The 14,835-nt window shown below is 44.3% G+C and overlaps 1 protein-coding gene across 26 annotated transcripts in view; it reads left to right on the top strand.

The window, feature by feature from the left end:
- Window positions 1–14,835, top strand: part of ELN (elastin) — a 338,132-nt gene that overhangs the window by 258,016 nt on the left and 65,281 nt on the right. For all 26 annotated transcript variants that reach the window (XM_085649707.1, XM_085649706.1, XM_085649705.1 and 23 more), the window contains 3 exons: window positions 1,272–1,304; window positions 9,231–9,278; window positions 14,208–14,246. In XM_085649707.1, the coding sequence (XP_085505833.1) occupies window positions 1,272–1,304; window positions 9,231–9,278; window positions 14,208–14,246 (120 nt within the window). The remainder of the gene's footprint in view (window positions 1–1,271; window positions 1,305–9,230; window positions 9,279–14,207; window positions 14,247–14,835) is intronic.

Raw genomic sequence — 14,835 nt, 5'->3', positions numbered from 1 at the left:
TTATTTAAAAGGAATCACAAACCACCCGTGAGTGCGGCCCGACTTTTTACATCTGTAAAAACTGGAGGATAGTTACGGAGAGGCTCTGCAGTTTATGGGAATTGCATGGCCACAGAGCACCAATACATCCAGCGAAATCGAGCCAGCAAGGGAAATATTATATATATATATATATTAAAAACCACTTGATTCCTGAAGACAGCGTGCTCAATCATCCGGTGCTCAGATCTTTAACGGGCGGAATCCAGCCCAATATCACATTAATAGAACAAATGATGTTGCACTCCAGTAATACTAGTTCCAAGGGTTTTATTCACCACTACCACCAACGTGTTTTACCAGACAGGCTTGGTCACGGTATATATGTATATATATGTGTATGGCCCACTACCACGTGGTTTTTGGCGCAACTGACTCACAGATTGCACGTAGCAATTGCTTAACAAAGAAAAACAACACTCCTCATAATCATGGAATCTCTTCAATGTGATTTTTCTATACTGCACAAATTTAGCCACTTGTTCCCTGGATTTGGTTAACTACCTTTCTATGAAAACAACTACACATGAAAAAATGCCATGGCGTATACCAAATATACAGATGCGCAGAGTATTATATGCTATTTAATACCATTGATGAGTAGTGCATCATGACTCACTCGAATCTTCACTTCTCATGAGTTATAGCCTCTCCTCACACTCAACAGTGGTAATAAATTGCAGTTATGGTTACCACCGCACACAACACTTGCCATCATTTGTGCCACCTGCCATTATGTTATCTTGATAGCTTTTTTCTTTGTTTATGTACTATTGGCAAATTGATATTTAAAGTAAATATTATGGCTATAAATCAGAGCTCTGGTGAGGCTGGTATGTTTTTTAGGACGTGTGAGCGTCTTTTCATACCTATACACAGATATGCAAGTTTGAGGGGATTTATTATAATTATATATAGGGAGATATAGGAGACTTGTAGCAAATTATCGACATTCTGAATTAAACCTGTTATAGATACATATATAGGAACTGTAACGTGGAAAGGTATAGAGACTCTTGGGCGGGAATTGGGTTTGGACATGCATTAGGTCCTCTGTTGTGTCATAGGAGGCTAGCAGTGCTGCGGACACTGTCTGCATGCACATGCAGGTATTGAAAAGAGCGTATCAAAGACTTCTCAAATTAATGTGTACAGTGCAGCATCTTCACGGGTATATCAATTTTCACTCCGATACTCTGTTACTTCTAATACTTTTTATATTCTTCTTGCAGCTGGATTTGGCGTGGGAGTATTACCAGGAGGAGGTTTGTGGCACTATCTATGTTAATTTCATACGTCTTGTAAAGCAGAAAGCAGTCACTAGTCTAGAATAACTGACACTATATGACATCAGTTTCAGAACAAACAAACTAATCACCAAGAGGGCACTGAGGAAGAAAACCAATGTCATCCAGACAAATAACTGCTAATTTTGTTACTTTCAGAGCCATAACATGCTTCCCTACCTTATCACACAAGGTTTCCCTCTCATATATATCACTCTTTAATTGCCAGAGCGAAGGACTATCACTATGCTTAAGTTTATCACTCAGGCATTCATTCTAACATTAATTAACTCACTCATTAACTTAGAATAGGGATTTATCCAGGATTGGGGTATCTTTCATAGATTCACATGCTTGACCCATTACACTTTGCTGAGGTGTGAGTCCCACTCTACTATCGTCAAGCAATATGTAAAACTACCATAGGCTATAATGATACTGGGCCATGAATTTAATAGCCTAGTTATCCCCTTTTTAAAAAAGTACCAAACTTCAGACACAACCAATCAGTAGCTAGCACCCTCTAGAACAGTCCCAAGAGGCTGAGTCACTCAGATTTTCACTGCACATCTTGTGTGAAGAGAATCTCCCTGAGCTCTAACCAGTTTTTTCTTCTTGAAACTACTTCTACAACTTTGGATTCACTTCTTCTATGATGTCTGACAAGAAAGGCCTTTTCCGTCCCGGCAGGACCTGTGGGAAGAAAAGGGCTCATGTGGATGACCCACATAAGGACTGCATCTATTGCCTTCATCCGCAGCATGAGGTAAAACAGTGTAAAATCTGTCACACTTTTTCCTCTAAAACGTTTTGGGATAGAGAGGGGAGGCTGCTCTTGTGGCTTCAGAAAACAAAGTCACTCAAGACCTCTTCCGTGGAAGACAGCAACACCTCTGCCAGGTCACATAACAGGGCCAGATCACAGGAGGATGCGTCTGAGGAGGTCAGAAAACATCAGAAAACCTCCCACTCATCTATGGACTCTCAAAAGACGGAGAAGCGTACCAGAATCACCTCAGAGCCAGCCTTGTCTTTGCCATGTACTCCTTCTTGTAAGGAGAAAATGCACACTCATGCTTCCTTTTCAGATTCTGTGAGGCATAAATCCTCTCAAAAATCTCTGTCGACGATGCCTTTTCCATCTGCACATCGCTCGTCGATGACGACAACCAGTACAACTATCTCGCTGTGGCGACCATCGTCGACAGCAACGTCGACTACGTCTGCCACTGGCGCCCCCGAATCATAAACAAGATTTCAACTGCCGATGAAGTTCACGTCAACACTACCAATGACGACATGGTTGATGATGAGCTGCTTGACGCTGATCCCGTTGACGACAACTCCGCTGACAATGGTTCTGTTGATGGTGGTTCCGTCGATGACAACACCCAAGATCTACGTCATCCAGTCGATGATGGCAATGTCCACGCCACTGTCGACAAGGGTGCAAATTTAGGTAACCAAGACCACCTTTGCCCCCTAGCCACCTACTGGACCTGGAGAAATTTGACGAAGAAGGTCCATTGGAACAGTGCACACCCCTGCAGAACTACATGTTAAATGTCAGGAGGAGGATGAGGACTATGATGATGAGGAGCAGTATTACCAACATTATTGCCCTCAACCACCAAGGCAATTTGAGCCTAATGGATATTATATGAACCCTCCTAGACAGTATACTGGTCACCTACTATCCTCATTAATCCAGACCTGCAGGCAATGCATAAGACTGTAGGAAAAGATTTCCACAACTTCAAGAGGAAAGTCCTGCGGCACCACCACCACAGCCTGCTGGCCCTCTCACGCCACCAATGCCGGTGCCTATCAAACCCAGAATTACACCTCGTCCCCTGATGGCATTACCACCAATAGAAGATCGATCTTCCTCAGATGAGGATAGAGAAGAGGGTAAAATTCCTTAGCCTCTGCTACCGTCAGATAACTGGAATGACTACACCGTCCCCACCTCCACCCCATCCAACTGACTCTCCTCCAGAGGATTTCGGAGGTTGTCACAATTTAATGGAGGGAGAGGCTACTAGAATTCACCTCCCTATGGCAGAAACGCAGTAAGACTGCTTCCTATATGACTTTAAAGAGCAAACAAAAAACGAAATCCGCTCCTTATCCTTCATCGACTACATTTGACAGGAAGGAATACAGGTGATTAAGACCCCAGCCACAGTGGGGGCTGTCCAGCCTCAGATTGATTAAAAAGTATAGGGCCCCAGAAGATGCCCCTGCATGCTTGACAGGACACCACAAGACTAACTCAGTCGTCTCTCAGGCTGTACAGAGGAGGTCCAAATATCCATCAGCACCTATTACAACACCTCCCGACAAGGAAGGGCGCCGATTAGACTCCATTGGCAAATGCTTCTCTGCCATGTCTGCCAATACTATGCAAGCTGCAAATGCTTTGTCTATCTTAGCCCGCTATGCACGCCAGACGTGGTTCAATATGGGGTACATATTGGACCTCATTCTAGAAGACAAAAAGCAAGAGGCTAGGATAATTCTACAAGAGGGAGAACACGCAGCTTCGGAGGTAATCGACTGCGTAATTGATATAGCCACCACAGGCTTTCAACAGCTAGCCGGAGCAGCAGCCTTAGGGCATCAAGGGTGGCTAAAGTTGACATAATTTCGACCGGAAGTCCAACCCAAGATCTTGGACATGGCATACGATGGGGATTCCTTATTTGGCAAGCATAAAGAGGAGGCCTTACTAGCGATCAAGACCGACACCGATACCGCCGAATTCCTGGGCACCCTACAGTACAGAAAGTTGCCCTTTCGGGGAGCAAGAGAATGGGGTTTTTCAGGGTATCAGGGTGAATACCAACACACCCAGCAGTACTAGTCCTATCGACCACAGTTCAGGCAAGGTTACCAGCAGCTGCCATATTGCTAGTCCTCCACGGTGAGTTTCACCAGGCAGGGCTCCCGCTAGAAAACGCCTTCTCAAAACCACTACACAGGTCACAAACAGTGGCCTCACTCAGGTGCCAGCTGCTGTCACCTCTCATCCTGTTGGTGCAAAGATATTCAACCACATCCATCAGTGGAAGAACATAACATAAGACAAATGGATATTGGACTTGGTCACCTATGACAATACCCTGGTTTTTACGCAATAACCATTGAACACTACACCCAGGGTAGCGCACCCCACTCGTCTTCACTTACTAAAGAAAGAGGCCAACATGATGCTCTCCAAAGGAGCAATAGAGAAGGTTCCGATGGTGCAAAGGGGAAAAGGATTCTACTCCTGTTTTTTCCATATATGCAAGAAATCAGGAGAGTGGAGACCTATAATAGATCTCAGGAAACTAAGCAAATTCCTCAAAAAGCAGACCTTCAGGATGGTTTCTATTTCAGATATCCTGCAGTGCCTCACCACTGGAGATTACATGACGTCTCTAGATCTGGAAGACGCATACTTTCATATCCCCATTCATCCCGAGCATTGAAGATCTCTCAGATTCACTATAGCTGTTATTCATCACCAATTCAAGGTCCTTCCTTTTGGCCTGAAGTCCGTGCCTCGAATATTCACCAAGTGCCTCTCTCCAGTAGCAGCTACCCTAAGAACCCATGGTCCTCATGTATTCCCTTAGCTAGGCGAATGGCTACTAAAAGCCCCCACTGCATGACAAACCGCCAGAGCTATTACAGCCTGACTATCGCTTTTCAGCAAACTTAGCCTCACTTTAAGCAAACAAAAGTCATCACTCACTCCCAGTCAAACAAAGACGTTCTTAGGAGCCTACCTTGACACAATCCAGAACAAAGCTTTCCTGTCCCAGGCATGACAGGATCGGTTGGCTAACTTGGCTAGAACCATCTGAAGAAGACTATGCATTTCAGTCAGGATGTACAAGTCGCTCCTAGGAATACTCTTGTCTGCAATCAACCTGATTCCATTGGCTCGCCTAGAAATGAGACCACTGCAGGAGGAACTCCAACTTCAATGTCCAAGCAGCACGATCCTGTGAAGACTTGATCTAAATAACACTGATCATGAAAGAAGCCTTGAAGTGGTGGTATCATAAACCACATCTCTCGGAAGGCCTCAGTTTTCTACCAGTCTGTGGACGGCTGGCGAGGCCACTTGCAAGACCTCCAAATCCGGGGCAAATGGTCTTCTAAAAAATTATGCACATTATCAGCCTGAAGCTCAAGGCCATATTCCTCTCCCTGCAAGCTTTCCTTCCAAGGATTGAAGGGTCCTCAGTGCTGGTTCCTTCAGACAACCAGCTTGTAGTACATCAACAAACAGGGAGGAACCAGGTCTCTCACACTTTCTCAGGAAGCCCAGGAGCTTTATACCTGGCTTACAATTCATGGAATATCCCTGAAAGACGAACACGTTCTTGGACTACATACACAGCACATTGGCAGACAATCTCAGCAAGGCAAAGAACAGTTGCCACGATTGGGAACGGGATCATCATCAACTGGACCGGGTCTTCTCACGATGGTGAATGCCATCGCTGGATCTCTAAGCGACGGACAACAATACCAAATGCCAGTTCTATGCCAGCAGATTCCCTCTCCCAGGTTCGTGGAGGAATGCCCTTTCCGAAGCCTTGGTCTGGGATATATGCGTACACTTATCACCCCATCCCATTGATTCCCGGGGTCCTCACCAAAATGAAGAAAGAACATTATCGTCTCCTACTGTTCGCCCTCAAGTGGCCCAGGCAGCATTGGTTCTCAAAACGTCTCCTCCTCTCAGAGATCAAGCCTAGTCACCTTCTGCCCATGCCATCTCCTCTGACCGTGAACAGGGGTCAGATATTCCTTACGGGGCCAGCATCTCTCAATTTACATGCAAGGCTCCTGAATTCTACGAATTTCACAATCTAAGCTTCACACAAGAATGCAGGAATATTCTCACCAAGTTTAGAGCAGAAGGCACCAACAAGGCTTACAAATTCAAATGGAAGTGATTCTGCATTTGGTGTCAACAGAACAGCTCGCATCCGTTCTACGTTTCTCCAGAGCAAATCTTACCATATCTGCTCTCATTGGCCAAATCAGGATAGTGTATGCCTCCCTGAAGGTCCATTGTGCTGCAATTTCTAGATAAAGACGCTCTTCTCATGCTTTGTCTCTCTGTTCCTCAAGACTCTTGAAGCAATTCATAGTAGGGCTCTTCCGATCATTCCCTCCAGTAAGATCTCTGTCTCCAGAATGGCACCTCAATGTGGTCCTCTCACAGCTGATGAAGAGGCCTCTTGAACCGATTCATAAGGCAGAGTTAAAAGTTGCTCTTCTCCTTTCTCTCATTTCCCTCACATCCACCAGAAGGGTCAGTGAGACACAGGCTTTTACCACTAAAGAACCTTTCCTTCGTTTCATGGATGACTTTGTACTTCTGAAGTCTAATCCTAAATTCATCCCAGAGGTTCCTTCTCAGTATTCTCTGAACTTTCTTTCCTCATCCGGTTACACCGGCAGAACAGGCACTGCACACTGTGGACATTAAACACTGCCTCAAATTCTACCTACAAAGAACTAAAAGCATCTGGAAGACTGACAAGCTACTAGTGGCTTATGGCTAAGCGCTGTCAAGAAACTGTAGTGACAAAACCAACCATTGCCAGATGGATATCTGAGGCGATTGAATTTTGCCGTGTTAAAGGTGGCAAACCTTTATCAAGAAGGACTAAGGCGCATTCTACAGCAGCAGTCTCTACTTTGGCTGCTCTGTTTGCGGGCATTCCACAGGACAAGATATGCTGTGCAGCAACATGGAAGAGCAGCCATATGTTCAAGCAGCACTACTGCCTGGAATGTACGCACCACAGTGATGCAGCTGTGGGTCAAGCGATGCTACAACATTTGTTCCAATAAGGTGAGCCTCTTTAAATACAGGTTTTTGTTTTACTTGCATTAGATATATAACTGACTGATTCTTATGGTTACTTGTTCTACTTGACGTCCATGCATTAATGTTTTCATCTAATTTTCATTCTGAATAATCCTTATGTTTACCTATTATATGCATCTAGTTATAAATCTAATATACACATGTATATTTCTATGTTTTATTCTGAAAAGCATTTCTCAGCAAATGTGTATTACTGCTACCCACCATCCACTAAGGTACCTTACTAGGCACTGCTTGCTATTCTGATTCAAGCATATCAATCTTTGAAAGATACCCCAATACTGGATAAGAAAATAAGTTACTTACCTGTAACTGCAGTTATCCAGTATTGGTTTCTTTCATAGATTCATATGCAAGCCACCCTCATCACTTTAGAGGCTCCCCTAACAGATCGGGATTATCAATCCACACTTGTGCTGGAAAATCTGAGAGACTCAGCCTCTCTTGGACTGTTCTAGGGGATGCCAGCTACTGACTAGCTGTATCTGAAGTTTGGTCCTTTTTTAAAAAGGAGATAGAGAGGCTTTTAAATTCATGACCTAGTGTCATTATAGCCTATGGTAGTTTTACATTCTGCCTGATTATAGTACCGTGGGACTTCCATCGCAACGACGGGAAATTATTCAAGAATATGAATCTATGAAAGATACCAATACTGGATAACTACAGTAACAGGTAAGTAACCTATTGTCTTCACCATGTACTCCATGAATACATGGCATACTACAGTTCACACATTGTTGAAGCAGAAGTTTCACATCCTGTCTCACCTTGAAATGTAAACATTCCCTCTAACATTAATAAGTTTCTCATTGTCGTAGCACAGTGGTCTTACCATGTCCACCCATATCACTAAAGCACCATGTTATTCCTTTAAGGGACAGTGGAACTCTATGTGGTTTTGTGTTGGTTTTAAATTGTGATTAAGGTTCTGGACTTTCCAGTTTAGTGCTGGGTGGCCTCAATGTCACCAGTGCTAGTTTTGTGTCATGAATAAACCTCACTACATTACTACAGTGCTTGCCTTTGTTCATCATCGTATACTTTGGTGATCAAGATGGGTTGATTGGGTAATGTTCAAGCTACCATAGAGAGTCGTGGTGAAACAGTCTAAAAGTGTGAGTCAGTGGCCGTGGTGGAGAATGATTCAGTTTTGAAGGAAGGGGATGTATTAATCAAGAGAGGGTGCAGACGGTAGAGTTGTGTCCCAGCGAGAATGCAACGATTTTAAGGTCCTTAATGAATTTGTTTGTGCAGTGAATGAAGAAATGATGATGCGGGCGGAAGTTTGTGCCCCCACATGGTTTGCACAGCAAGCCCATAGAAATTGCACATTAAGTAGACTTGGGCCAAATCATGATTCGAAAACGGAGGAAGAAAAAGATGTTTTGTCTCCTATTTGCAGCTTTGTTTTATTGTATTGTTTTTATACTAAGGGGAAGTGATGTGGTATGCCTTTAGGGAACAGTGGGACTGTCTGCGGTTCAAGTTTTATGCTGGTGCTATACTAAGAGGAAGGTTCTCGACAGTTCAGTTGAGAGCTGGCTGGACTCGATCCACTGCTGGCATTATGTCCATGATATACCTCATTCCATAACTATTGTGTCTGACCTCACTCATCACACATTCTCTCTCACATTAATCATCTCACTCATTGTCTCAGCACAGGGATCTCTCCAAGCACAGCCTCTTATACATTCCTTCTAAAACGGATCAGGTCACCCACTGCTGGAGCAGAGCGATCTCAACCAGTTGCTCTCCTAAAACTGCTGCATCCTATCAGTCACATTAATTATCTCACTGTTCTAATGTCCCTTTTGCTCTGCAACATTCATCTAATCTGCTTGTACAGCATATGCTACAAGGCACTGAGGTGGATGCCACAAAGTTACTTTTCTCAGTTCTGTGATCTCTGGGTGTATAGTGTAGGACCAGAAGGTCACCTAGAGTGAGCAATAAGTAAAAGTGGAAGCAATCATTTCTCTTACTTTTTTGTTTTATAGGTGTGTATCCAGGAGGGGCTGGTGCCGGAGGAAAGCCACCAAAACCAGGTATATTTTAGTTTGCCATTGCTTAAGTAATATCAGACGAACTATAGGGATGGAAACGACTTTGAGTCTGGTGCACCAGTCCTTACACCCGCAAACTTCAGTGGATGGTTATAAATTAATAATTATGATGGATAATTCAGAGAGGTGGATTTAGGAGATACTGCAGGAGCACTGCGTATGGGAGTAGTGTAAGAGTACTAGATATCGGGATGGGTTAAAATCTTGCACTGAACCCGAGGTTTTTATTTTGCTTAGCTCTGGATTTAACCAGCCCTATCTTCAGCACCTCAGTATTGCGAGTTGTTTTTAAGGAAGATTCATATAATTTCTGGGCCAGGGAGATCTTTTGGTCTGACAAGCAACTGTCACAAAGAGAAGAGATCTTTTATTAAAAACCTGTTTGCCTTGTGGCAGCAAGAACATTTACACCGATGACTGTAGGAAAGTAGGATCTTTCTGACATGGTTGCCTCCACTTTTTGCCTGGTGTCTGTGTTTTTAGACTATAGTACACTGGGAACCTGCGAACCAAGACCCCAGTGTTGGGGACCTCTCCTCTAAATTGACTTGAAAGTACTTGGTACATCCTACACTTGGCATGCCGGTGTACCCCAGTAAGTCCCTAGAATATGGTACTAAAGTACCCTGGGCATTGGTACACCAGGGGTCTCCCAGGGGCTGCAGCATGTCTTATGCCATCCATGGGACCCCAGGCAAACATTGTCCGCAGGTCTACCATTGCAACCTGTGTGAAATGGGCATGCACCTTTCACTTCACTGAAGGTTTACCTTATATCCCGGTCACTGAACTTAAAACCTATAAGTCACCCCTATGGTAGGCCCTTCAGTCCAAGGTCAGGGTGCATGGCTTTAAGTATGTGGGTACCCTAACTTGAGCAGAGGCATCCCTACAATCCCCGGACTCCATCCTCTGGGCTTTGTAAGTGCGGGGAAGCCATTTTAAGGTATGTAGTGGATACTGGTAAACTTGAGATGTCCAACTGTATTACGGCTTCCCCGAACCTGGTCATGTTTTGTATCAAACATGTTGGAATCCTGCAACAACATCGATTCCAGTGTTAGTTGATGATACCATGTACTGGGGGGGCTCCTTAGAGGGACCCCCGGTGTAGATGTCTCAAGTTTTATATAGACAAGATAAAGGACATATGCACATCAGAATAGTTATTTGTATAATTTGCTGAACCATGAAAAGGTCAAGACCTGTTCAAACAGGGGGTAGCTTGCTGGCTCTCAGCCTGTATTGCTTTCTGTCATGCCAAAGCCAAGTGTAGTCTTCAGGGAAGAGTGATAGAGCATTCCACCAGGGGTATGGCTTCAACTGTAGCACTCTATGCTGGGGTGCCTTCGAGAGATATCTGCCATGCAGGCATCAGGTGGAGCAGGCATTCGTTCACGAAGCATTAATGCCTAGACGTGGATGCAGTAGTGGGACAGACAGTCCTAAGAAACCTCTTTCAGTAAAGGCTTCCCGCTTTGTTATAATAATGTGTACTGCTTGCTATTCTGATTCAGGCATGTGAATATAAAAGATCCTATTTTGGAGAAGAAATTAGTTACTTACCTGTAAGTCTAGTTCTCTAACATTGGTATCTTTTATATATTCATGTGACCCTCCCTCCTCCACCGTCAGAGGATCACTGTCTTTTATTCTAACACTTGTGCTTTGAAATTTGAGCTATGGTGGCCCATGGGGCGAGAAGGAGTGCTTAAGCTTCCACCTCATTGGCTGAAGTTTGGGTTTTTTCAAATGAGGTAGATGTGTTACTAAACATACCGTGTGGTTTTAGGCCTAAAGCATTTTTTCATTATATACTATATGTTGCATATTTTAACTCTGTATACTTCTATTTTAATGTACCTGTGATTCCCAGCCTGGCAACAGGGAATGATTCAAGCATGTGAATATATATAAAAGATATCAATGTTGGACAACGGGAGTGACAGGTAAGTAACTTATTTCTTCTTAGTTTACAGTGGTGGTTCCTGGCCCTAGATGGTGTTCTTCTCTTCCTGGGCACTGGAGAATGGCTCAGAATTAAAACAGCCCTTCCAAACAGTTTTTCAGGAAATGTCTGTTTAGTAAGCTGTTTACAGACAGTTTTAATTCATTCAGTTTTCCTGCACATGCTCTGACCTATTAGACATCCTGAAGTTAACAAAACTATTATTACTATTATTATTTAAGGATTATTTTAGTTACAACATCTTCTGATAGAGACTTCTAACTGCAGATTCCTCAGCTTAAAATATTCCCCTGGCATCAGACTGGATACCAAAACTCTTGAACAGTTCGTCTGCATGTCGTTAAGTGGCATCGGCCGACTCCTCGTTGATGTCATCTGCGTCGGAAGTGATGCCGTGGTGCCCACCTAAGTACTATTGCGGCGCGCTGACAGTTCAGTTATTTCCACGCCAACAGTGACCTACTTTATTTACCTTTTGCCTACTATGTTGGAGCAATTGCTCCCAGTGAGCTAGGGATATGTTCCCTACTAAACCTGCAGGATTTAAGCCTTGTGAGGAATGTCACACGCAAATGTCTGTGTCTGATCCTCACTTGGTCTGTCACTGGTGTCTGGAGTTGGGGCACAACCCCAAGGCCTGTTTCAAGTGCGAGTCGATGCACCCCAAGGCGAATCGCGAGCAGAGGATGAAGCTCCTGGAAGCGCAGTAGAAGAAAGGCCCTGCACCATTCCCTCTCGATCCCGTTACCGAGGTCGACCTCGAGGCTGTTCCCGCAGACGATCATTTTCCTACTCCAAGACTTTCTCCTCCAAGTCGGGTAAGTTGAAGAAGCACAAGTAAAAGAAGTTGAAGCATTCTTCTGCTTCCCCAACCAAACCTCATGCTTTGAGGCTCCACTCCCACACTCCACCTGTGGAGCCGGCGTCAGGGCTCTTCTGTCGCAGCATAAGGGCAGGGTCCTGCACCCGAACCTGTACACTCTCTAACTTCATGTCTGGAGATTATTTGGCACAGTTGAGGGTTCTTGATCTTTCTCCTGAGGTCTGTGATGTCATCTTGGCAGCCAGTTGTCCCTCCGCCAATGCCGCTTGGATAACTTTGTAGCTTGGTATTCCTCACGCCATGTGGACCCCCTTTCTTTTCCTCTATCGCAGGTATTGCTGTTTGTTTTATCATTTGGCTCGGCAAGGTCTTGGGCTGGGCGCTGTTAAGGGTTACCTGTCGGCTATTTTGGCTTTTCTGCAGCTGCCTGATCAACCATCCCTGTTCAAGTCATGAGTTGTAACTCCGTTTTTGAAAGGTTTACTGAATTTGTTTGCCCCTGCTTCTTTTGGGATGCCCACATGAGACTTCAGTCTGGTTCTTACAGACCTCATGTGTTCTCCTTTTGAGCCCCTGAACAGCTGCTCTATGCCGCTCCTGACAATCATGACAGTTTTCCTGGTGGCTGTTACATCATCCAGAAGGGTTAGTGAGTTTCAGGCTCTATCGTTTTACCCTATGTACTCAACTTTTTTCCCACACAAACTGGTCCTTCGGACGTGTGCCTCTTTTCTTCCGAACATGGTCACCCGCTTTCATGTTGGCTAGAACATCACGTTGCCTACCTTCTTTGCTCTGCCTCATCTTTCTGAAGAGGAGAGACTCAATGGTCTAGACTCTAAGAGGGCTCTCTACTTCTACACTGATTGCATCAAACACCACTGGGTGGATGATCAGCTCTTCATTGGGTTCACTGGGGAAAAGAAAGGCAAGGCTGTGCAGAAGAGGACCATCTCAGGATGGATTGTACTCTGCATTAAGATCTGCTATGCATTGGTTAGGAAGCAGCCCCCTGAGGGTTTGCGGGCTCATTCCACCAGGGCCAAGGCCGCCATTACTGTGTTAGCTCGCAGGGTAACTCTCCTGGATATCTGCCAAGCTGCCATGTAGGCATCACTCCACACGTTCACTAAGCACTATTTCTTGGACAGTCAGGTCCGTCGAGACGGGCATTTCGGCAACTCAGTCCTTCAGGACTTTCTGAATTTAAGCCAGTTTACAGACCCACCTCCGGGGAGGTATTGCTTGGGTATTTATTCTTAGGGAAGGAATCTGCGGCTAGAAGTTTCTGTCAGACGAGCAAGTTACTTACCTTCTGTAACGCTTTTTCCAGTAGAAGCTCTACCTTACTGCAGCATTCTCACTGACCACCCCATTCTCCAAGCTCTGCAAACTGGGCTCTTCACTTCAAAGGTCTTATTAGATGCTGCACTCTGGTCAAACATTGTTTTTTCTTGTGGCTCCTCATTCTTGGTGAGGAAATAGTTATGAAAGGATCTGATGTCAGCTTACTAGAGTGGCTGTTATGTGAACACTGCAACGTCACTTCTGACACGGATGACATAGATGCAGAAAAGACTGATGCCACTTACCGGTGCGCAGAGATAATGCTCAAGATTTTCAGGATCCAATTTGATGCCTGGGGGTGTTCTAAGGTGATGAATCTGCGGTTCGACAGAGTTTCTACCAGAAAAGGTGTTACTGAAGGTAAGTAACTTGTTCAATATTACTACTACTATTATTACTGCTAATAAAAATAACAACATGTAATATCTACAAAGTTCTTTTGTATATAATTAATGCTATCAAACTTAAGTGGCTATATGCTAGAAGTGTGACTGTTTTAGAGTACTTTATGCGTGGTTGGTGTAAGCACTGAGTTTGGGGATGTTGTAAGAGTACTGGATATTGGAATGGGATACAATTGCTTGATGTGTAATTATTATCAGTGTGCTTGGTGTTGGAAAAATGTGCATGAGTGCTGTATGTATGGAGAATGTAAGTATTTTCAGTGAGGGAATTGGGTAGCAGTTTTGGCTTAGGTGATTGTGTGGAGAAGAGGGGGGGGTGAGTGATTTCTGATTTTGGCCTGTTGGTAAGTTCTTGATTTTTTTCTAAGGTTATGGAGCCGGAGTTGGTGCTGGTGGCCTCCCTGGAGGTGAGTTGTGAAAAAATATACCTGATGAACAAAAGGAATTAAATGTAGTAGGGCAGATGAAATCCTGAGCAACAAAGACACAAGAAACATGTAGAGTCCCCTTAGTGTGGCTTTCTGTATAAGTGCGGGCTGTACTGTAATATGTAAAAATGATGGCAAGGGTGATGGTGCAGGAGTGCTGGATCTGGGTTTGTGGAACAAGATTGGCTATGCGGCATAGTCTTGTCAAATATATTGCGCATGTGGGATAAGAACTCCAGATTTGGGCAGAAAAACATGAGGCCTGGCTATTGAGTATATTGTCTGAGTCCACGATACATAAGGGATGCTGCAAGGATTATTGCTATTGGGAATAGTAGTGGAGCATGGAGTGCAAGGGCCACATTTGTGATTGGTGTGAGGAATGGTGTTAGCACTGACTGTGATAAATCATGCTTCTTTGTTTCCAGTGGTGATTCCTGGCTGTCGGTGGTTTCACCAGTTCCAGGGTGCTGTACAGTGGCTCACACGTATAACAACAATTCTGCATCCGTTTTCAGAATTTTACTTCTAAACATGGAGTTTTACCTTATGTTTTAATTCGTAGATC

This window comes from Triturus cristatus, chromosome 3_2 (genome assembly GCF_964204655.1).
Source record: "Triturus cristatus chromosome 3_2, aTriCri1.1, whole genome shotgun sequence".
Classification (NCBI taxonomy): domain Eukaryota; kingdom Metazoa; phylum Chordata; class Amphibia; order Caudata; family Salamandridae; genus Triturus; species Triturus cristatus.
This window is presented reverse-complemented; position numbering and strand designations above follow the sequence as displayed.